Here is a 24,270-nt window from a genome sequence, read left to right as displayed (position 1 = left end):
AAAAGAACAGAAAGAGCAGAGATTTGTCCTTTCAAGGAACTTGCAGACAAACTTTTATCCAAACCATCCTGAAGAAACTGTAAAATTCTCGGAATTCTAATTTCCCAAACCTCAAAATGCCTATAAATACACCACTCACCACACCCACAAATCAGTTTTACAAACTTTGCCTCCTATGGAGGTGGTGAAGTAAGTTTGTGCTAGATTCTACGTTGATATGCGCTCTGCAGCAGGTTGGAGCCCGGTTTTTCTCTCAGCGTGCAGTGAATGTCAGAGGGATGTGAGGAGAGTATTGCCTATTTGAATTCAATGATCTCCTTCTACGGGGTCTATTTCATAGGTTCTCTGTTATCGGTCGTAGAGATTCATCTCTTACCTCCCTTTTCAGATCGACGATATACTCTTATATATACCATTACCTCTACTGATTCTCGTTTCAGTACTGGTTTGGCTTTCTACTACTTGTAGATGAGTGTCCTGGGGTAAGTAAGTCTTATTTTCTGTGACACTCTAAGCTATGGTTGGGCACTTTTATATAAAGTTCTAAATATATGTGTTCAAACATTTATTTGCCTTGACTCAGGATGTTTAACGTTCCTTATTTCAGACAGTCAGTTTCATATTTGGGATAATGCATATGGATTAATCAATTTTTTTCTTACCTTAAAAATTTGACTTTTTCCTTGTGGGCTATTAGGCTCGCTGGGGCTGAAAATGCTTCATTTTATTGCGTCATTCTTGGCACTGACTTTTTTGGCTCAAATTTTTTTTTCTGTTTCCGGCGTCATACGTGTCGCCGGAAGTTGGTCATTTTTTTTACTTTTTTTGCGCCAAAAGTGTCGGCGTTCCGGATGTGGCGTCATTTTTGGCGCCAAAAGCATTTAGGCGCCAAATAATGTGGGCCTCTTTTTTGGCGCTAAAAAATATGGGCGTCACTATTGTCTCCACATTATTTAAGTCTCATTATTTATTGCTTCTGGTTGCTAGAAGCTTGTTCACTGGCATTTTTTTCCCCATTCCTGAAACTGTCATTTAAGGAATTTGATCAATTTTGCTTTATATGTTGTTTTTTCTATTACATATTGCAAGATGTCTCCGTTTGTCCCTGAGTCAGAAGCCACTTCTGGAAAAATGCTTAACTGAGTTTCAGTTCTACCAAAGCTAAGTTCATTTATTTTAAATGTTATAAATGTTTATCTTTAGCTATGGTTTGTATTACGTTATTATGATATACTTTTACATGCAGATTCCATTAGTATTTATGCTTTATTCATTTCCATTCTTAAGTACAAGAAATGTTTAGAAGATTTATAAGAAATATTTTTTCTGATTAAGGCTTTGTCTGACTTCGTGCCTTCTAATACAATTTTTAGGTCTTTTTCACTTCTTTTTTAATTATTGAAGTTTCAAATGACCAACAACATACTGATTTATCCTTCTCTGATGATGTTTTTTTCTCTTTCAGAAATTCTCTTCATCAGATATTGACACTAACAAATCTACTTTTTTATATAAATTTTTTATTATTAAAGTTAATTTGTTCTTTGTTGAAGAGGTGTTGATTATTTTGGATATTAAGGTAACTAGTTCTTTAAAACTAGCTGACACTATTTCTGCCTTTTTATTCTTCTGTGATTTCAGAGGTTTTCCTTCCAATTCCCCATACTAGGGAATGGAATAGGCTGAGAATTTTCTTTTATTTTTAAACTATATTCTTTGTCAGCAGTTAAATTTAATTTGGAGGGTTCTCCAATTTATTGGAGCTATCTCTACTCCTACTAATTATGCTATTGTTGTTATAGCAAAATAGTATTTATTTTCCTTTATATAGTTATATCTTATTTATGGAAAATTATTTAGTTTCAGGTACTTTTCTAAGTATCAGATTATGATTTATTTTAGCATTGTTAAAGGGACAACATTTACTAGACTAGGTGCTGTTGCATTTGTCTTGTTGTTTTGCATTTTGCAAGTCCTCTGTTTTGACTGGTCCTTTAAACTGGACTATCATGCTAATGACTTCATTTGTGTCTTCATTTTATTGAATATATTCGCAAATGAGGGTTAATCTATGTCTTTAGCTATTTTAGCTAGAAGAATTTTGTGTTTTTTAAAAAAAAACAAAAAACAAAAAAACAAAAAGAAAATCCATATTTCTTTTGTTCTAAGATAATCAATTATAATTGGATTCAATTCTTAACTGTTACTATGGGCTTCAAGATTGAGTTCTAAGACTAAACTTTAAGCTTATATTAGTTTGGTTGTTCTTATTAAGGAACGAATTCCTGAGTTCTTTCCCAAGTAACATGTTTATAATTGGGGTTCGAAATCAGCTCCCTAATATTGCGATGTACGTGCCGTATTCCAGCTTGGCTGGTAATGGGCAGGTTTAGACTTCTTTGAAATTTATTTGGTTCTATTCTGTCCAAATTTCTTTGATTTTATTCCAGTAAGGCTAACACTTTCTTTCAGTGTGTTTCTGTCCTATATATTCTGGATACTGTTGAAGCATGGCTCAAGCGCTGCTCAGACCTGGAATCTTCTGGGGTATTTCTTCCAGTTCTTTTTCTAGGAACTGGGTTTTGGAGTTTTAATCAAACTATTCTGCCTTTTTTATGGTCATTGATAGCATTATTTGTTTTCATTAGATACAATAAATGCATATTCTTCATTTTACTGTTATCATTCAGATTATTTCCTGTGGATGCGGAATCTCATATGTTTCACTTGCTCTTCAGGACATAGTTAGAGGATCTTTTTTTCAAAAGCTCTTGATTCCTCACGCAAGGGTCACCTTTTTTAGGTTTCCAGATGGTTTATGTCACTATCTTTGTCTCTATCAGACAAGGGACAATTTGATTTGGGTTCCGTCTGTCGGTACCTTTAGTCTCTATTTCCTTCAGTTGCTATATATGCATAGAAGTTTTAACAGCATTGGATTCAATTCCCTTTGCTCATTTTCAATGGAAAGAGCCTTTCCAGCTTTTTATGAGTGTTGTTTCTTCAAGAACATGGTTGGAGGATCAATTAACCAAAAAGTTTGTTGATTCCTCAGACAAGAGTAACCTTTTTTAGATTTCCGGATAGATTCAGTGTCCATGTCTCTGTTTCTGTTGGATTAGAGACGTCTGAAATTGGTTTCATCTTATCGAAACCTTCAGTCTCAATCATTCCCTTCGGTAGCCTTATGCATGGAAATTCTAGGTTCTTATTACTGCTGCATTGGACGTGTTCCACTTTGCTCATTTTCACATGCGACCTCTTCAGCTCTGTATGCTGAACCGGTGGTGCCGGGATTATACAAAGATATCTCATTTAATATCTTTAAAACCGATTGTTCGACACCCTCTGACGTGGTACAGACCACCATCGTTTAGTTCAGGGGGCTTCTTTTTTTCTTCCAACCTGGACTGTGATCTCAACAGATGCAAGTCTGACAGGTTGGGGAGCTGTATGGGGGTTTCTGACAGCACAAGTGGTTTGGGAAAACTCAGGAGGTGAGATTTCCAATCAATATTTTGGAACTCCATGCAATTTTCAGAGCTCTTCAGTCATGGCCTCTTCTAAAGAGAGAATCGTTCATTTGTTTTCAGACAGACAATGTCACAACTGTGGCATATATCAATCATCAAGAAGGGACTCACAGTCCTCTGGCTATGAAAGAAGTATCTCGAATTCTGGTATGGGCGGAATCCAGCTCCTGTCTAATCTCTGCGGTTCATATCCCAGGTATAGACAATTGGGAAGCGGATTATCTCAGTCGCCAAGCGTTACATCCGGGCGAGTGGTCTCTTCACACAGAGGTGTTTCTTCAGATTGTTCAAATGTGGGGACTTCCAGAAATAGATCTGATGGTTTCTCATCTACACAAGAAACTTCCCAGGTATCTGTCCAGATCCAGGGATCCTCAGGCGGAAGCAGTGGATGCATTGTCACTTCCTTGGAAGTATCATCCTGCCTATATCTTTCCGCCTCTAGTTCTTCTTCCAAGAGTAATCTCCAAGATTCTGAAGGAATGCTCGTTTTTTCTGCTGGTGGCTCCAGCATGGCCTCACAGGTTTTGGTATGCGGATCTTGTCCGCATGGCTTCTTGTCATCCGTGGACTCTTCCGTTAAGACCAGACCTTCTGTCATAAGGTCCTTTTTTACCATCAGGATCTCAAATCCTTAAATTTAAGGTATGGAGATTGAACGCTTGATTCTTAGTCAAAGAGGTTTCTCTGACTGTGATTAATACTATGTTACAGGCTCGTAGATCTGTATCTAGGAGGATATATTATCGAGTCTGGAAGTCTTACATTTCTTGGTGTCTTTCTCATCATTTTTCCTGGCATTCTTTTAGAATTCCGAGAATTTTACAGTTTCTTCAGGATGGTTTGGATAAAGGTTTGTCTGCAAGTTCCTTGAAAGGACAAATCTCTGCTCTTTCTGTTCTTTTTCACGGAAGGATTGCTATTCTTCCTGATATTCATTGTTTTATACAAGCTTTGGTTCGTATAAAATCTGTTATTAAGTCAATTTTCTCCTCCTTGGAGTTTGAATTTGGTTCTGGGGGCTCTTCAAACTCCTCCATTTGAACCTATGCATTCACTGGACATTAAATTACTTTCTTGGAAAGTTTTTTGTTTCTTTTGGCCATCTCTTCTGCTAGAAGAGTTTCTGAATTATCTGCTCTTTTCTTGTGAGTCTCCTTTTCTGATTTTTCATCAGGATGAGGCGGTGTTGCGAACTTCTTTTTAATTTTTTTCCTAAGGTTGTGAATTCTAACAACATTAGTAGAGAAATTGTGGTTCCTTCATTATGTCCTAATCCTAAGAATTCTAAGGAGAGATCATTGCATTCTTTGGATGTTGTTAGAGCTTTGAAATATTATGTTGAAGCTACTAAGAATTTCCGAAAGACTTCTAGTCTATTTGTTATCTTTTCCGGTTCTAGGAAAGGTCAGAAGGCCTCTGCCATTTCTTTGGCATCTTGGTTGAAATCTTTAATTCATCATGCTTATGTCGAGTCGGGTAAATCTCCGCCTCAAAGGATTACAGCTCATTCTACTAGGTCAGTTTCTACTTCCTGGGCGTTTAGGAATAAAGCTTTGATTGTTCAGATTTGCAAAGCGGCAACTTGGTCTTCTTTGCATATTTTTACTAAATTCTACCATTTTGATGTGTATTCTTCTTCTGAAGCAGTTTTTGGTAGAAAAAATACTTCAGGCAGCTGTTTCAGTTTGATTCTTCTGCTTATAATTTCAGTTTTCTTCATTATAAGATTTAAACTTTATTTTGGGTGTGGATTATTTTTCAGCGGAATTGGCTGTCTTTATTTTATCCCTCCCTCTCTAGTGAGTCTTGCGTGGAAGATCCACATCTTGGGTAGTCATTATCCCATACGTCACTAGCTCATGGACTCTTGCTAATTACATGAAAGAAAACATAATTTATGTAAGAACTTACCTGATAAATTCATTTCTTTCATATTAGCAAGAGTCCATGAGGCCCACCCTTTTTTTGTGGTGGTTATGATTTTTTTGTATAAAGCACAATTATTCCAATTCCTTGTTTTTTATGCTTTCGCACTTTTTTCTTATCACCCCACTTCTTGGCTATTCGTTAAACTGATTTGTGGGTGTGGTGAGGGGTGTATTTATAGGCATTTTGAGGTTTTGGAAACTTTGCCCCTCCTGGTAGGAATGTATATCCCATACGTCACTAGCTCATGGACTCTTGCTAATATGAAAGAAATGAATTTATCAGGTAAGTTCTTACATAAATTATGTTTTGTCCCTCCTGGTAAAATATTTTATAAATAAATGTATGGGTGTGTATGTATATGTGTGTGTGTGTATGTATAAGTGTGTATATATATATATATATATATATATATATATATATATATATATATACAGACATACACATATATAAAAAATTACTTTTACACTTTATGCAGGATCTCCACTTGCGCAAACCCTACACTGACTAAATTTGCTTGCTCTCGAGCGAACACGTTTATTTTCAACTTGTAATATGCGTGCAAAAGCACGCCACTTGTACTCTTTCCCTAAATGTATGATGCATGGCTTACAGATGCCAACACGGCACACGTTTAGTTGTGATATAGATAAACACTGTATTCAGTCAGATAATTTCCAATGTTCTTTTAATTTCTAGTTGCGCAGAAAAAACGGCGGAATGATGAGGGTCAAATTGTAGATTTAGTCAATGTCGTCCAAAATTTGCACCTTGAAATAGACAAACTAAGCAAGAATAGTAGACCACCTCTTCCTGCGGCACCACCCTCACCTGCCCAGGTGAGTGAAAACACGAATATATAAACAATCATAGGCATAAAACCATGTAATTGCAGTAAAAAGCATTTAAAGATGAATCATTTCAACACTCAGAATGACGTGATTTTGTTTAACATGGTGCTGAGATATTATATGTATCATTTCATTATATTATTGTATCCTAGTCCAAACTGTAATTTGATTTGTAAGGTTTGAAATAATAATTCTGCTACTTTTTTTCCTGAGAATCCACTTTGGGAATAAACCATTGTCTCAGCACCACTTCACATGGTAGAGCTTAGCATTTTCTTATAGCTAACTTTTATTTTGCTTAAATCTGTCAGTATTTGTTGATAGTGAACTTTCTTGTCTTCATTTTTTGTATTTATAGCCAGGCTGGCCTTGTCCTGTTTGCACTTACATAAATAAGCCAACTCGTCCTGGGTGCGAGATGTGCAGTACCGAGCGCCCGTTGGACTATGTAATCCCCGTTCAGTACACACCTGATGAAATCGAACGAAGGAGATTACAACAGGAGCAGGAAAGTTTGCAGCAGTACAACCAGGTAATGACAGAGCACAGTATTGTACCAAGCTGTAAGTGCCTTTAAAGGGATATAAGACGTAAAACTCAAATGTTATTGGAGTCATTCAGGGGGCATGAACCTCAAACTCAAAAAGTTTCCATTTTCCTTCTATTATAAAGTTGGCTTTGTTTTCATGGTATTCTTTGTTGCCGAGCATATCTAGGTAGGTAACGTGCATCTGTCTGGAGCTCTATGTGGCAGCAGTTTTGCAAGAATGTTTTTAAACATTAAGGGCCAGATTACTCGTGGCACGCTAACAGATTGCGCATGTCAGGTTTAGTGCTCGTATTACAAGTTCAAAGTAAACAAGAGCGTGTGAGAGCAATCACAATTTACGCTAGAATGATTAAGTGACTTCAGAGCTCTAGTTAACTTTTTCGCAAAACAAAAAAGTATCACAAAACACATAAAAAATACATTACAAAGTACAATTACAGTCCTATTAACACTGTCTAAAAAATACATTACAAAGTACAATTACAGTCCTATTAACACTGTCTAAAAATACATTACAAAGTACAATTACAGTCATATTAACACGGTCTAAAAAATACATTACAAAGTACAATTACAGTCATATTAACACTGTCTAAAAAATACATTACAAAGTACAATTACAGTCCTATTAACACTGTCTAAAAAATACATTACAAAGTACAATTACAGTCATATTAACACGGTCTAAAAAATACATTACAAAGTACAATTACAGTCATATTAACACAGTCTAAAAAATACATTACAAAGTACAATTACAGTCATATTAACACTGTCTAAAAAATACATTACAAAGTACAATTACAGTCATATTAACACTGTCTAAAAAATACATTACAAAGTACAATTACAGTCATATTAACACTGTCTAAAAAATACATTACAAAGTACAATTACAGTCATATTAACACTGTCTAAAAAATACATTACAAAGTACAATTACAGTCATATTAACACTGTCTAAAAAATACATTACAAAGTACAATTACAGTCATATTAACACGGTCTAAAAAATACATTACATACAATTAGTCATATTAACACTGTCTAAAAATACATTACAAAGTACAATTACAGTCATATTAATTTTGGAAAGGTTATTGGTGCGCAAATCTTACCCCTGCATAAACACTACCCTGTTCCCAAAAAAGTACAGTGTAAGAAGATATTAGTAGTAGAAAAATTGTGTGAATGCGCATAAACAGCACGGGGATAAAGGTGATTTGTTTATTTGAGCAAAAAATAGATTAGTTTAGTATGTTTCTTCTAAATTGAATATATTAATTTTAACTATAGTGATCAATGTTGACTAAGCTTATTTGGTGTAAATGCTATATAGCTTAATTTATTCGATGCTATAGAATAAAAATCAAAAAATAAGAATTCAGATTGGCATTGCTGTTAGTAAAAACTTGTATGGATAATTGGACCTAAAAAGTCCTACGTACTACTTGATCCAAGTTTCAGCTGAATCTTAACTAGTGATACGTTTGTAACAAAAAAGTATCCTGCACTATGTATTTATAGGCTGGATTGCATGCGGTATAACTGTATAGATTTGCACTATATTGCACTTCCTAAATGGAAATGTATACCATAAAATAATACAGAGTAAAAATAAACACCAATCTTAGGTAAATATATTAATACAATTTATTGCACATATACTTTGAAAAGATATACATAAAACCCTGTGGTGACCGGTCACTGAGTAAAAAACTTATGGTTAAAAAATCGATAAAAATTATTGAATGATTTTGAATAAGAATCCCTCTTGAACCTATATGTTGGTTTCTTATAAAAGTTCAGAATGAGAGAAGTTTAAGGAAGTAAAATTTCGTTTCTGTTGTTGAAAAATATCGTAGAGTTTTGGTGAGGCTTTTATCTTTCTATATAGCCCAGTTCTTTCAAAATCGTGTTGTACGTTAGATTTCTTGAAAATAAAAGTCTACTTTTCAGACCGTGTTAGTCTAACCACACTGCCGGGCTGATACACTCTGAAGTGCTTACCTGTTCTGCGGTCGTACCTTACTGCGGTCGTACCTTACTGCGGTAGCACTAGTGTCTCTACAGCTTGCAGCTAGTTGGTGACATCACACGCTACGTCTGAGGTTAGGTGAAGTAGATCCGTCCGATATCCTTGCTCTTGGCTTCTTAACTCTGCGCAGAGTGCTCGGCTTGTGGAAGTAGTCCCACTTGTATCCTTTGCAATCCTCCGTACCCGTAGGTAGTAAAAACTTGTAATGTTGGTTATTCTTTCTTTAGTATCACCATCAACGCGTTTCGCCACTCTTGGTGGCTTTATCAAGATCTTATTAACACTGTCTAAAAATACATTACAAAGTACAATTACAGTCCTATTAACACTGTCTAAAAATACATTACAAAGTACAGTTAGTTATATTAACACTGTCTAAAAAAAATACATTACAAAGTACAATTAGTTAAATTAACACTGTCTAAAAAAAATACATTACAAAGTATAATTACAGTTATATTAACACTGTGTAAAAAATACATTACAAAGTACAATTACAGTCATGTTAAAGGGACAGTGTACCCAAATTTTTTCTTTTGTGATTCAGATAGAGCATGCAATTTGACGCAACTTTCTAATGTACTCCTATTATCAAATTTTCTTCATTCTCTTGGTATGTTTATATGAAAAGCAAGAATTTAAGTTTAGATGCCGGCCCATTTTTGGTGAACAACCTGGGTTGTCCTTGCTGATTGGGCAGCACCAATAAACAATTGCTGTCCATGGTTCTGAACCACAAATTTGCTGGCTCTTCAGCGTAGATGCCTTCTTTTTCAAATAAAGATATCAAGAGAACAAAGAAAATTGATAATAGAAGTAAATTAGAAAGTTGCTTAAAATTGCATGCTCTATCTGAATCACAAAAGAAAAAATTTGGGTACAGTGTCCCTTTAACACTGTCTAAAAAATACATTACAAAGTACAATTACAGTCATATTAACACTGTGTAAAAATACATTACAAAGTACAATTACAGTCATATTAACACTGTGTAAAAATAAATTACAAAGTACAATTACAGTCATATTAACACTGTGTAAAAAATACATTACAAAGTACAATTACAGTCATATTAACACGGTCTAAAAAATACATTACAAAGTACAATTACAGTCATATTAACACTGTGTAAAAAATACATTACAAAGTACAATTACAGTCATATTAACACAGTCTAAAAAATACATTACAAAGTACAATTACAGTCATATTAACACTGTCTAAAAATACATTACAAAGTACAATTAGTCATATTAACACTGTCTAAAAAATACATTACAAAGTACAATTACAGTCATATTAACACTGTAAAAAATACATTACAAAGTACAATTACAGTCATATTAACACGGTCTAAAAAATACATTACAAAGTACAATTACAGTCATATTAACACTGTGTAAAAAATACATTACAAAGTACAATTACAGTCATATTAACACTGTAAAAAATACATTACAAAGTACAATTACAGTCATATTAACACGGTCTAAAAAATACATTACAAAGTACAATTACAGTCATATTAACACTGTGTAAAAAATAAATTACAAAGTACAATTACAGTCATATTAACACGGTCTAAAAAATACATTACAAAGTACAATTAGTCATATTAACACGGTCTAAAAAATACATTACAAAGTACAATTACAGTCATATTAACACTGTAAAAAATACATTACACAGTACAATTACAGTCATATTAACACAGTCTAAAAAAATACATTACAAAGTACAATTACAGTCATATTAACACGGTCTAAAAAAATACATTACAAAGTACAATTACAGTCATATTAACACTGTGTAAAAAATACATTACAAAGTACAATTACAGTCATATTAACACGGTCTAAAAAATACATTACAAAGTACAATTACAGTCATATTAACACTGTGTAAAAAATACATTACAAAGTACAATTACAGTCATATTAACACTGTCTAAAAAATACATTACAAAGTACAATTACAGTCATATTAACACTGTCTAAAAAATACATTACAAAGTACAATTACAGTCATATTAACACTGTCTAAAAAATACATTACAAAGTACAATTACAGTCATATTAACACTGTCTAAAAAATACATTACAAAGTACAATTACAGTCATATTAACACTGTCTAAAAATACATTACAAAGTACAATTAGTCATATTAACACTGTAAAAAATACATTACAAAGTACAATTACAGTCATATTAACACTGTCTAAAAAATACATTACAAAGTACAATTACAGTCCTATTAACACTGTCTAAAAAATACATTACAAAGTACAATTACAGTCATATTAACACTGTCTAAAAAATACATTACAAAGTACAATTACAGTCATATTAACACTGTCTAAAAAATACATTACAAAGTACAATTACAGTCATATTAACACTGTCTAAAAAATACATTACAAAGTACAATTACAGTCATATTAACACGGTCTAAAAAATACATTACAAAGTACAATTACAGTCATATTAACACTGTCTAAAAAATACATTACAAAGTACAATTACAGTCCTATTAACACTGTCTAAAAAATACATTACAAAGTACAATTACAGTCATATTAACACGGTCTAAAAAATACATTACAAAGTACAATTACAGTCATATTAACACAGTCTAAAAAATACATTACAAAGTACAATTACAGTCATATTAACACTGTCTAAAAAATACATTACAAAGTACAATTACAGTCATATTAACACGGTCTAAAAAATACATTACATACAATTAGTCATATTAACACTGTCTAAAAATACATTACATACAATTAGTCATATTAACACTGTAAAAAATACATTACAAAGTACAATTACAGTCATATTAACACGGTCTAAAAAATACATTACATACAATTAGTCATATTAACACTGTCTAAAAATACATTACATACAATTAGTCATATTAACACTGTAAAAAATACATTACAAAGTACAATTAGTCATATTAACACTGTAAAAAATACATTACAAAGTACAATTACAGTCATATTAACACTGTCTAAAAAATACATTACAAAGTACAATTACAGTCATATTAACACGGTCTAAAAAATACATTACAAAGTACAATTACAATTATATTAACACTGTCTAAAAAATACATTACAAAGTACAATTACAGTCATATTAACACTGTCTAAAAAATACATTACAAAGTACAATTACAGTCATATTAACACTGTCTAAAAAATACATTACAAAGTACAATTACAGTCATATTAACACTGTGTAAAAAATACATTACAAAGTACAATTACAGTCATATTAACACGGTCTAAAAAATACATTACAAAGTACAATTACAGTCATATTAACACTGTCTAAAAAATACATTACAAAGTACAATTACAGTCATATTAACACGGTCTAAAAAATACATTACAAAGTACAATTACAGTCATATTAACACTGTCTAAAAAATACATTACAAAGTACAATTACAGTCATATTAACACTGTCTAAAAAATACATTACAAAGTACAATTACAGTCATATTAACACTGTCTAAAAAATACATTACAAAGTACAATTACAGTCATATTAACACGGTCTAAAAAATACATTACATACAATTAGTCATATTAACACTGTCTAAAAATACATTACAAAGTACAATTACAGTCATATTAATTTTGGAAAGGTTATTGGTGCGCAAATCTTACCCCTGCATAAACACTGCCCTGTTCCCAAAAAAGTACAGTGTAAGAAGATATTAGTAGTAGAAAAATTGTGTGAATGCGCATAAACAGCACGGGGATAAAGGTGATTTGTTTATTTGAGCAAAAAATAGATTAGTTTAGTATGTTTCTTCTAAATTGAATATATTAATTTTAACTATAGTGATCAATGTTGACTAAGCTTATTTGGTGTAAATGCTATATAGCTTAATTTATTCGATGCTATAGAATAAAAATCAAAAAATAAGAATTCAGATTGGCATTGCTGTTAGTAAAAACTTGTATGGATAATTGGACCTAAAAAGTCCTACGTACTACTTGATCCAAGTTTCAGCTGAATCTTAACTAGTGATACGTTTGTAACAAAAAAGTATCCTGCACTATGTATTTATAGGCTGGATTGCATGCGGTATAACTGTATAGATTTGCACTATATTGCACTTCCTAAATGGAAATGTATACCATAAAATAATACAGAGTAAAAAATAAACACCAATCTTAGGTAAATATATTAATACAATTTATTGCACATATACTTTGAAAACATATACATAAAACCCTGTGGTGACCGGTCACTGAGTAAAAAACGTATGGTTAAAAAATCGATAAAAATTATTGAATGATTTTGAATAAGAATCCCTCTTGAACCTATATGTTGGTTTCTTATAAAAGTTCAGAATGAGAGAAGTTTAAGGAAGTAAAATTTCGTTTCTGTTGTTGAAAAATATCGTAGAGTTTTGGTGAGGCTTTTATCTTTCTATATATGCCCAGTTCTTTCAAAATCGTGTTGTACGTTAGATTTCTTGAAAATAAAAGTCTACTTTTCAGACCGTGTTAGTCTAACCACACTGCCGGGCTGATACACTCTGAAGTGCTTACCTGTTCTGCGGTCGTACCTTACTGCGGTCGTACCTTACTGCGGTAGCACTAGTGTCTCTACAGCTTGCGGCTAGTTGGTGACATCACACGCTACGTCTGAGGTTAGGTGAAGTAGATCCGTCCGATATCCTTGCTCTTGGCTTCTTAACTCTGCGCAGAGTGCTCGGCTTGTGGAAGTAGTCCCACTTGTATCCTTTGCAATCCTCCGTACCCGTAGGTAGTAAAAACTTGTAATGTTGGTTATTCTTTCTTTAGTATCACCATCAACGCGTTTCGCCACTCTTGGTGGCTTTATCAAGATCTTATTAACACTGTCTAAAAATACATTACAAAGTACAATTACAGTCCTATTAACACTGTCTAAAAATACATTACAAAGTACAGTTAGTTATATTAACACTGTCTAAAAAAAATACATTACAAAGTACAATTAGTTATATTAACACTGTCTAAAAAAAATACATTACAAAGTATAATTACAGTTATATTAACACTGTGTAAAAAATACATTACAAAGTACAATTACAGTCATGTTAAAGGGACAGTGTACCCAAATTTTTTCTTTTGTGATTCAGATAGAGCATGCAATTTGACGCAACTTTCTAATGTACTCCTATTATCAAATTTTCTTCATTCTCTTGGTATGTTTATTTGAAAAGCAAGAATTTAAGTTTAGATGCCGGCCCATTTTTGGTGAACAACCTGGGTTGTCCTTGCTGATTGGGCAGCACCAATAAACAATTGCTGTCCATGGTTCTGAACCACAAATTTGCTGGCTCTTCAGCGTAGATGCCTTCTTTTTCAAATAAAGATATCAAGAGAACAAAGAAAATTGATAATAGAAGTAAATTAGAAAGTTGCTTAAAATTGCATGCTCTATCTGAATCACAAAAGAAAAAATTTGGGTACAGTGTCCCTTTAACACTGTCTAAAAAATACATTACAAAGTACAATTACAGTCATATTAACACTGTGTAAAAATACATTACAAAGTACAATTACAGTCATATTAACACGGTCTAAAAAATACATTACAAAGTACAATTACAGTCATATTAACACAGTCTAAAAAATACATTACAAAGTACAATTACAGTCATATTAACACTGTCTAAAAATACATTACAAAGTACAATTAGTCATATTAACACTGTAAAAAATACATTACAAAGTACAATTAGTCATATTAACACTGTCTAAAAAATACATTACAAAGTACAATTACAGTCATATTAACACTGTAAAAAATACATTACAAAGTACAATTACAGTCATATTAACACTGTAAAAAATACATTACAAAGTACAATTACAGTCATATTAACACGGTCTAAAAAAATACATTACAAAGTACAATTACAGTCATATTAACACTGTGTAAAAAATAAATTACAAAGTACAATTACAGTCATATTAACACGGTCTAAAAAATACATTACAAAGTACAATTACAGTCATATTAACACTGTAAAAAATACATTACACAGTACAATTACAGTCATATTAACACAGTCTAAAAAAATACATTACAAAGTACAATTACAGTCATATTAACACGGTCTAAAAAATACATTACAAAGTACAATTACAGTCATATTAACACTGTGTAAAAAATAAATTACAAAGTACAATTACAGTCATATTAACACTGTAAAAAATACATTACACAGTACAATTACAGTCATATTAACACAGTCTAAAAAATACATTACAAAGTACAATTACAGTCATATTAACACTGTAAAAAATACATTACACAGTACAATTACAGTCATATTAACACAGTCTAAAAAAATACATTACAAAGTACAATTACAGTCATATTAACACGGTCTAAAAAAATACATTACAAAGTACAATTACAGTCATATTAACACGGTCTAAAAAAATACATTACAAAGTACAATTACAGTCATATTAACACTATAAAAAATACATTGCAAAGTACAATTAGTCATATTAACACTGTCTAAAAATACATTACAAAGTACAATTAGTCATATTAACACTGTCTAAAAAAAATACATTACACAGTACAATTACAGTCATATTAACACTATAAAAAATACATTACAAAGTACAATTACAGTCATATTAACACTATAAAAAATACATTACAAAGTACAATTAGTCATATTAACACTGTCTAAAAAAATACATTACAAAGTACAATTAGTCATATTAACACTGTCTAAAAAAATACATTACAAAGTACAATTACAGTCATATTAACACTGTGTAAAATAAAATGATTTAAAAAAAATATTGTACAAAAAACTTTTAAGGGTTTAATGATATGAAATCTTAGGTGTTCGATAAAAAAGACAGGCAAAGGGCTTTAACATAGATATATATACAGATACATGTCTAAATATGCGTATTGGTGTGTACATATGTATTTACAGATATATCAACACATATAAATACATATGTACACACACATACATATTTTTCTCTATTGACTTCTATAGGGGAATAAGTTAATGCGTGCGATATTCTAAGTTCGGGTTTATATGTGCAGAGTTAGCAAGTATCCACAGTGTTGGCACAAAGTATAACAATGGTGAAAGCATTCTTGTAAACCTGCTACCGTATAGTGCTTCTGATCTTACCTACCTGCTTTCCAACGAAGGATACAAGAGATCAAAGTAAAATTGTTATTAGAAGTTGAAATGTTTTTACATTGTACACTCTATCTAAAGCTTGAATGAAACATTTTGTGTTTCAAGTGTTATACAAGCGCTTATCTCCATCTCTTAATAATGAAAACAATTAGCAGAACCTACAGCAAAACAAGCTGCGCCAATCTTTATTATAATTCAGCAGGTATATAGATTGTTTTGTCTACTGGGTGATTTAAAAAAAGCATTTAAAGTGCATTATGTTATATATTTTAAACATGCTTGGTAGCAGCAAATAGCTGTAAAAATGAGTGAGCACAAGCTCAATAGCAACAGAGGATTGTGTGGAATATCAGTTTTAGATATATGCCCCTCTAACTGGAATGACAGTAAGACTGGAGTGGTGTCTTAACGGCTGCTTTCATACACAAACACTGTATACAAGCATACATGCACATATTACACACACACAGTACATACATTACACACATAATACACTACACACACACTGTACACCACATACACACACTGTACACCACATACACACACTGTACACCACATACACACACTGCACACCACATACACACACTGTACATACATTACACACATAATACACTACACACACACTGTACACCACATATACACTGTACACCACACACACACACAGTACATACATTACACACATAATACACTACACACACACTGTACACCACACACACACACACTGTACACCACACACACACACACTGTACACCACACACACACACTGTACATACATTACACACATAATACACTACACACTCACTGTACACCACACACTGTACACCACACACTGTACACCACACACTGTACACCACACACTGTACACCACACACACACACTGTACACCACACACACACACTGTACACCACACACACACACTGTACACCACACACACTGTACACCACACACACACACACACACACACTGTACACCACACACTGTACACCACACACTGTACACCACACACTGTACACCGTACACCACACACTGTACACCACACACACACACTGTACACCACACACACACACTGTACACCACACACACACACACTGTACACCACATACACACATATTGTACACTACACACAGAAACAGGACATACACTACACACACACACTGTACACCACACACACACACACTGTACAGCACACACACTGTACAGCACACACACTGTACACCACACACACACACTGTACACCACATACACACATATTGTACACCACATACACACATATTGTACACCACATACACATATATTGTACACTACACACAGAAACAGGACATACACTACACACGCACACTGTACACCACACACGCACACTGTACACCACACACACACACTGTACACCACACACACACACTGTACACCACATACACACACTGTACACCACATACACACATATTGTACACCACATACACATATATTGTACACTACACACATAAACAGGACATACACTACACACCCGCTCTGTACACCACATACACACATATTGTACACCACATACACACATATTGTACACCACATACACATATATTGTACACTACACACATAAACAGGACACACTGTACACCGTACACCACACTGTACACCACACACACACACTGTACACCACACACACACACTGTACACCACACACACACACACTGTACACCACACACACACACACTGTACACCACACACACATATATTGTACACTACACACACATATATTGTACACTACACACAGAAACAGGACATACACTACACACACATACTGTACACCACACACACACACACTGTACACCACATACACACATTTCTCCAACATAGGTGTGTCCGGTCCACGGCGTCATCCTTACTTGTGGGATATTCTCTTCCCCAACAGGAAATGGCAAAGAGCCCAGCAAAGCTGGTCACATGATCCCTCCTAGGCTCCGCCTACCCCAGTCATTCTCTTTGCCGTTGTACAGGCAACATCTCCACGGAGATGGCTTAGAGTTTTTTAGTGTTTAACTGTAGTTTTTATTATTCAATCAAGAGTTTGTTATTTTAAAATAGTGCTGGTATGTACTATTTACTCAGAAACAGAAAAGAGATGAAGATTTCTGTTTGTATGAGGAAAATGATTTTAGCACCGTAACTAAAATCCATGGCTGTTCCACACAGGACTGTTGAGAGCAATTAACTTCAGTTGGGGGAACAGTGTGCAGTCTCTTGCTGCTTGAGGTATGACACATTCTAACAAGACGATGTAATGCTGGAAGCTGTCATTTTTCCCCTATGGGATCCGGTAAGCCATTTTTATTACGATGGTAAATAAGGGCTTCACAAGGGCTTATTAAGATTGTAGACTTTTCTGGGCTAAATCGATTCAATTTTAAAACATATTTAGCCTTGAGGAATCATTTTATCTGGGTATATTGATATTATAATATCGGCAGGCACTGTATTAGACACCTTATTTCTCTGGGGCTTTCCCAAAGCATAAGCAGAGCCTCATTTTCGCGCCGGTGTGGCGCACTTGTTTTTGAGAGGCATGGCATGCAGTCGCATGTGAGAGGAGCTCTGATACTTAGAAAAGACTTTCTGAAGGCGTCATTTGGTATCGTATTCCCCTTTGGGTTTGGTTGGGTCTCAGCAAAGCAGATACCAGGGACTGTAAAGGGGTTAAAGTGTTAAAACGGCTCCGGTTCCGTTATTTTAAGGGTTAAAGCTTCCAAATTTGGTGTGCAATACTTTTAAGGCTTTAAGACACTGTGGTGAAAATTTGGTGAATTTTGTACAATTCCTTCATGTTTTTTCGCAATTGCAGTAATAAAGTGTGTTCAGTTTAAAATTTAAAGTGACAGTAACGGTTTTATTTTAAAACGTTTTTTGTACTTTATTATCAAGTTTATGCCTGTTTAACATGTCTGAACTACCAGATAGACTGTGTTCTGAATGTGGGGAAGCCAGAATTCCTGTTCATTTAAATAAATGTGATTTATGTGATAATGACAATGATGCCCAAGATGATTCCTCAAGTGAGGGGAGTAAGCATGGTACTGCATCATTCCCTCCTTCGTCTACACGAGTCTTGCCCACTCAGGAGGCCCCTAGTACATCTAGCGCGCCAATACTCCTTACTATGCAACAATTAACGGCTGTAATGGATAATTCTGTCAAAAACATTTTAGCCAAAATGAACCCTTGTCAGCGTAAGCGTGGCTGCTCTGTTTTAGTTACTGAAGAGCATGACGACGCTGATATTAATATCTCTGAAGGGCCCCTAACCCAATCTGAGGGGGCCAGGGAGGTTTTGTCTGAGGGAGAAATTACTGATTCAGGGAACATTTCTCAACAGGCTGAACCTGATGTAATTGCATTTAAATTTAAGTTGGAACATCTCCGCATTCTGCTTAAGGAGGTATTATCCACTCTGGATGATTGTGAAAAGTTGGTCATCCCAGAGAAACTATGTAAAATGGACAAGTTCCTAGAGGTGCCGGAGCTCCCAGAAGCTTTTCCTATACCCAAGCAGGTGGCGGACATTGTTAATAAAGAATGGGAAAGGCCCGGTATTCCTTTCGTCCCTCCCCCCATATTTAAAAAATTGTTTCCTATGGTCGACCCCAGAAAGGACTTATGGCAGACAGTCCCCAAGGTCGAGGGAGCGGTTTCTACTTTAAACAAACGCACCACTATACCCATAGAAGATAGTTGTGCTTTCAAAGATCCTATGGATAAAAAATTAGAAGGTTTGCTTAAAAAGATGTTTGTTCAGCAGGGTTACCTTCTACAACCAATTTCATGCATTGTCCCTGTCACTACAGCCGCATGTTTCTGGTTTGACGAGCTGATAAAGGCGCTCGATAGTGATTCTCCTCCTTATGAGGAGATTATGGACAGAATCAATGCTCTCAAGTTGGCTAATTCTTTCACCCTAGACGCCACTTTGCAATTGGCTAGGTTAGCGGCTAAGAATTCTGGGTTTGCTATTGTGGCGCGCAGAGCGCTTTGGTTGAAATCTTGGTCGGCTGATGCGTCTTCCAAGAACAAGCTACTAAACATTCCTTTCAAGGGGAAAACGCTGTTTGGCCCTGACTTGAAAGAGATTATCTCGGATATCACTGGGGGTAAGGGCCACGCCCTTCCTCAGGATCGGCCTTTCAAGGCGAAAAATAGACCTAATTTTCGTCCCTTTCGTAAAAACGGACCAGCCCAAAGTGCTACGTCCTCTAAGCAAGAGGGTAATACTTCTCAAGCCAAGCCAGCTTGGAGACCAAAGCAAGGCTGGAACAAGGGAAAGCAGGCCAAGAAGCCTGCCACTGCTACCAAGACAGCATGAAATATTGGCCCCCGATCCGGGACCGGATCTGGTGGGGGGCAGACTCTCTCTCTTCGCTCAGGCTTGGGCAAGAGATGTTCTGGATCCTTGGGCGCTAGAAATAGTCTCCCAGGGTTATCTTCTGGAATTCAAGGGACTTCCCCCAAGGGGGAGGTTCCACAGGTCTCAGTTGTCTTCAGACCACATAAAAAGACAGGCGTTCTTACATTGTGTAGAAGACCTGTTAAAAATGGGAGTGATTCATCCTGTTCCATTAAGAGAACAAGGGATGGGGTTCTACTCCAATCTGTTCATAGTTCCCAAAAAAGAGGGAACGTTCAGACCAATCTTAGATCTCAAGATCTTAAACAAGTTTCTCAAGGTTCCATCTTTCAAGATGGAAACCATTCGAACTATTCTTCCTTCCATCCAGGAGGGTCAATTCATGACCACGGTGGATTTAAAGGATGCGTATCTACATATTCCTATCCACAAGGAACATCATCGGTTCCTAAGGTTCGCATTCCTGGACAAACATTACCAGTTCGTGGCGCTTCCTTTCGGATTAGCCACTGCTCCAAGGATTTTCACAAAGGTACTAGGGTCCCTTCTAGCGGTGCTAAGACCAAGGGGTATTGCAGTAGTACCTTACCTGGACGACATTCTGATTCAAGCGTCGTCCCTTCCTCAAGCAAAGGCTCACACGGACATTGTCCTGGCCTTTCTCAGATCTCACGGCTGGAAAGTGAACGTGGAAAAGAGTTCTCTATCCCCGTCAACAAGGGTTTCCTTCTTGGGAACAATTATAGACTCCTTAGAAATGAGGATCTTTCTAACAGAGGCCAGAAAAACAAAACTTCTAGACTCTTGTCGGATACTTCATTCCGTTCCTCTTCCTTCCATAGCTCAGTGCATGGAAGTGATCGGGTTGATGGTAGCGGCGATGGACATAGTTCCTTTTGCGCGCATTCATCTAAGACCATTACAACTGTGCATGCTCAGTCAGTGGAATGGGGACTATACAGACTTGTCTCCGAAGATACAAGTAAATCAGAGGACCAGAGACTCACTCCGTTGGTGGCTGTCCCTGGACAATCTGTCTCAAGGGATGACGTTCCGCAGACCAGAGTGGGTCATTGTCACGACCGACGCCAGTCTGATGGGCTGGGGCGCGGTCTGGGGATCCCTGAAAGCTCAGGGTCTTTGGTCTCGGGAAGAATCTCTTCTACCGATAAATATTCTGGAACTGAGAGCGATATTCAATGCTCTCAAGGCCTGGCCTCGGCTAGCGAGGACCAAGTTCATACGGTTTCAAACTGTTGCGTACATCAACCATCAGGGGGGAACAAGGAGTTCCCTGGCGATGGAAGAAGTGACCAAAATCATTCTATGGGCGGAGTCTCACTCCTGCCACCTGTCTGCTATCCACATCCCAGGAGTGGAAAATTGGGAAGCGGATTTTCTGAGTCGTCAGACATTGCATCCGGGGGAGTGGGAACTCCATCCGGAAATCTTTGCCCAAGTCACTCACCTGTGGGGCATTCCAGACATGGATCTGATGGCCTCTCGTCAGAACTTCAAAGTTCCTTGCTACGGGGCCAGATCCAGGGATCCCAAGGCGGCTCTAGTGGATGCACTAGTAGCACCTTGGACCTTCAAACTAGCTTATGTGTTCCCGCCATTTCCTCTCATCCCCAGGCTGGTAGCCAGGATCAATCAGGAGAGGGCGTCAGTGATCTTGATAGCTCCTGCGTGGCCACGCAGGACTTGGTATGCAGATCTGGTGAATATGTCATCGGCTCCACCTTGGAAGCTACCTTTGAGACGAGACCTTCTTGTTCAGGGTCCGTTCGAACATCCGAATCTGGTTTCACTCCAGCTGACTGCTTGGAGATTGAACGCTTGATTTTATCGAAGCGAGGATTCTCAGATTCTGTTATCGATACTCTTGTTCAGGCCAGAAAGCCTGTAACTAGAAAGATTTACCACAAAATTTGGAAAAAATATATCTGTTGGTGTGAATCTAAAGGATTCCCTTGGGACAAGGTTAAGATTCCTAGGATTCTATCCTTCCTTCAAGAAGGATTGGAAAAAGGATTATCTGCAAGTTCCCTGAAGGGACAGATTTCTGCCTTGTCGGTATTACTTCACAAAAAGCTGGCAGCTGTGCCAGATGTTCAAGCCTTTGTTCAGGCTCTGGTTAGAATCAAGCCTGTTTACAAACCTTTGACTCCTCCTTGGAGTCTCAATTTAGTTCTTTCAGTTCTTCAGGGGGTTCCGTTTGAACCCTTACATTCCGTTGATATTAAGTTATTATCTTGGAAAGTTTTGTTTTTAGTTGCGATTTCTTCTGCTAGAAGAGTCTCAGAATTATCTGCTCTGCAGTGTTCTCCTCCTTATCTGGTGTTCCATGCAGATAAGGTGGTTTTACGTACTAAACCTGGTTTTCTTCCAAAAGTTGTTTCTAACAAAAACATTAACCAGGAGATTATCGTACCTTCTCTGTGTCCAAAACCAGTTTCAAAGAAGGAACGTTTGTTGCACAATTTGGATGTTGTTCGCGCTCTAAAATTCTATTTAGATGCTACAAAGGATTTTAGACAAACATCTTCCTTGTTTGTTGTTTATTCAGGTAAGAGGAGAGGTCAAAAAGCAACTTCTACCTCTCTCTCTTTTTGGATTAAAAGCATCATCAGATTGGCTTACGAGACTGCCGGACGGCAGCCTCCCGAAAGAATCACAGCTCATTCCACTAGGGCTGTGGCTTCCACATGGGCCTTCAAGAACGAGGCTTCTGTTGATCAGATATGTAGGGCAGCGACTTGGTCTTCACTGCACACTTTTACCAAATTTTACAAGTTTGATACTTTTGCTTCTTCTGAGGCTATTTTTGGGAGAAAGGTTTTGCAAGCCGTGGTGCCTTCCATTTAGGTGACCTGATTTGCTCCCTCCCTTCATCCGTGTCCTAAAGCTTTGGTATTGGTTCCCACAAGTAAGGATGACGCCGTGGACCGGACACACCTATGTTGGAGAAAACAGAATTTATGTTTACCTGATAAATTTCTTTCTCCAACGGTGTGTCCGGCCCACGGCCCGCCCTGGTTTTTTAATCAGGTCTGATAATTTATTTTCTTTAACTACAGTCACCACGGTACCATATGGTTTCTCCTATGCAAATATTCCTCCTTAACGTCGGTCGAATGACTGGGGTAGGCGGAGCCTAGGAGGGATCATGTGACCAGCTTTGCTGGGCTCTTTGCCATTTCCTGTTGGGGAAGAGAATATCCCACAAGTAAGGATGACGCCGTGGACCGGACACACCGTTGGAGAAAGAAATTTATCAGGTAAACATAAATTCTGTTATTGTACACTACACACAGAAACAGGACATACACTACACACACACACTGTACACCACACACACTGTACACCACACACACACACTGTACACCACATACACACATATTGTACACCACATACACACATATTGTACACCACATACACATATATTGTACACTACACACAGAAACAGGACATACACTACACACGCACACTGTACACCACACACGCACACTGTACACCACACACGCACACTGTACACCACACACACACACTGTACACCACATACACACACTGTACACCACATACACACACTGTACACCACATACACACATATTGTACACCACATACACATATATTGTACACTACACACATAAACAGGACATACACTACACACCCGCTCTGTACACCACATACACACATATTGTACACCACATACACACATATTGTACACCACATACACATATATTGTACACTACACACATAAACAGGACATACACTACACACA

General features: G+C 36.1%; 1 protein-coding gene across 1 annotated transcript in view; it reads left to right on the top strand.

The window, feature by feature from the left end:
- The window catches only part of LOC128661190 (ranBP-type and C3HC4-type zinc finger-containing protein 1), a gene marked incomplete in the record, with an annotated part of 490,387 nt that overhangs the window by 223,739 nt on the left and 242,378 nt on the right, over positions 1–24,270 (top strand). The window contains 2 exon segments of the mRNA XM_053715433.1: positions 6,162–6,301; positions 6,672–6,845. Of these exon segments, the coding sequence (XP_053571408.1) occupies positions 6,162–6,301; positions 6,672–6,845 (314 nt within the window).

Source organism: Bombina bombina, chromosome 5 (assembly GCF_027579735.1).
Source record: "Bombina bombina isolate aBomBom1 chromosome 5, aBomBom1.pri, whole genome shotgun sequence".
Lineage (NCBI taxonomy): Eukaryota > Metazoa > Chordata > Amphibia > Anura > Bombinatoridae > Bombina > Bombina bombina.
This window is presented reverse-complemented; position numbering and strand designations above follow the sequence as displayed.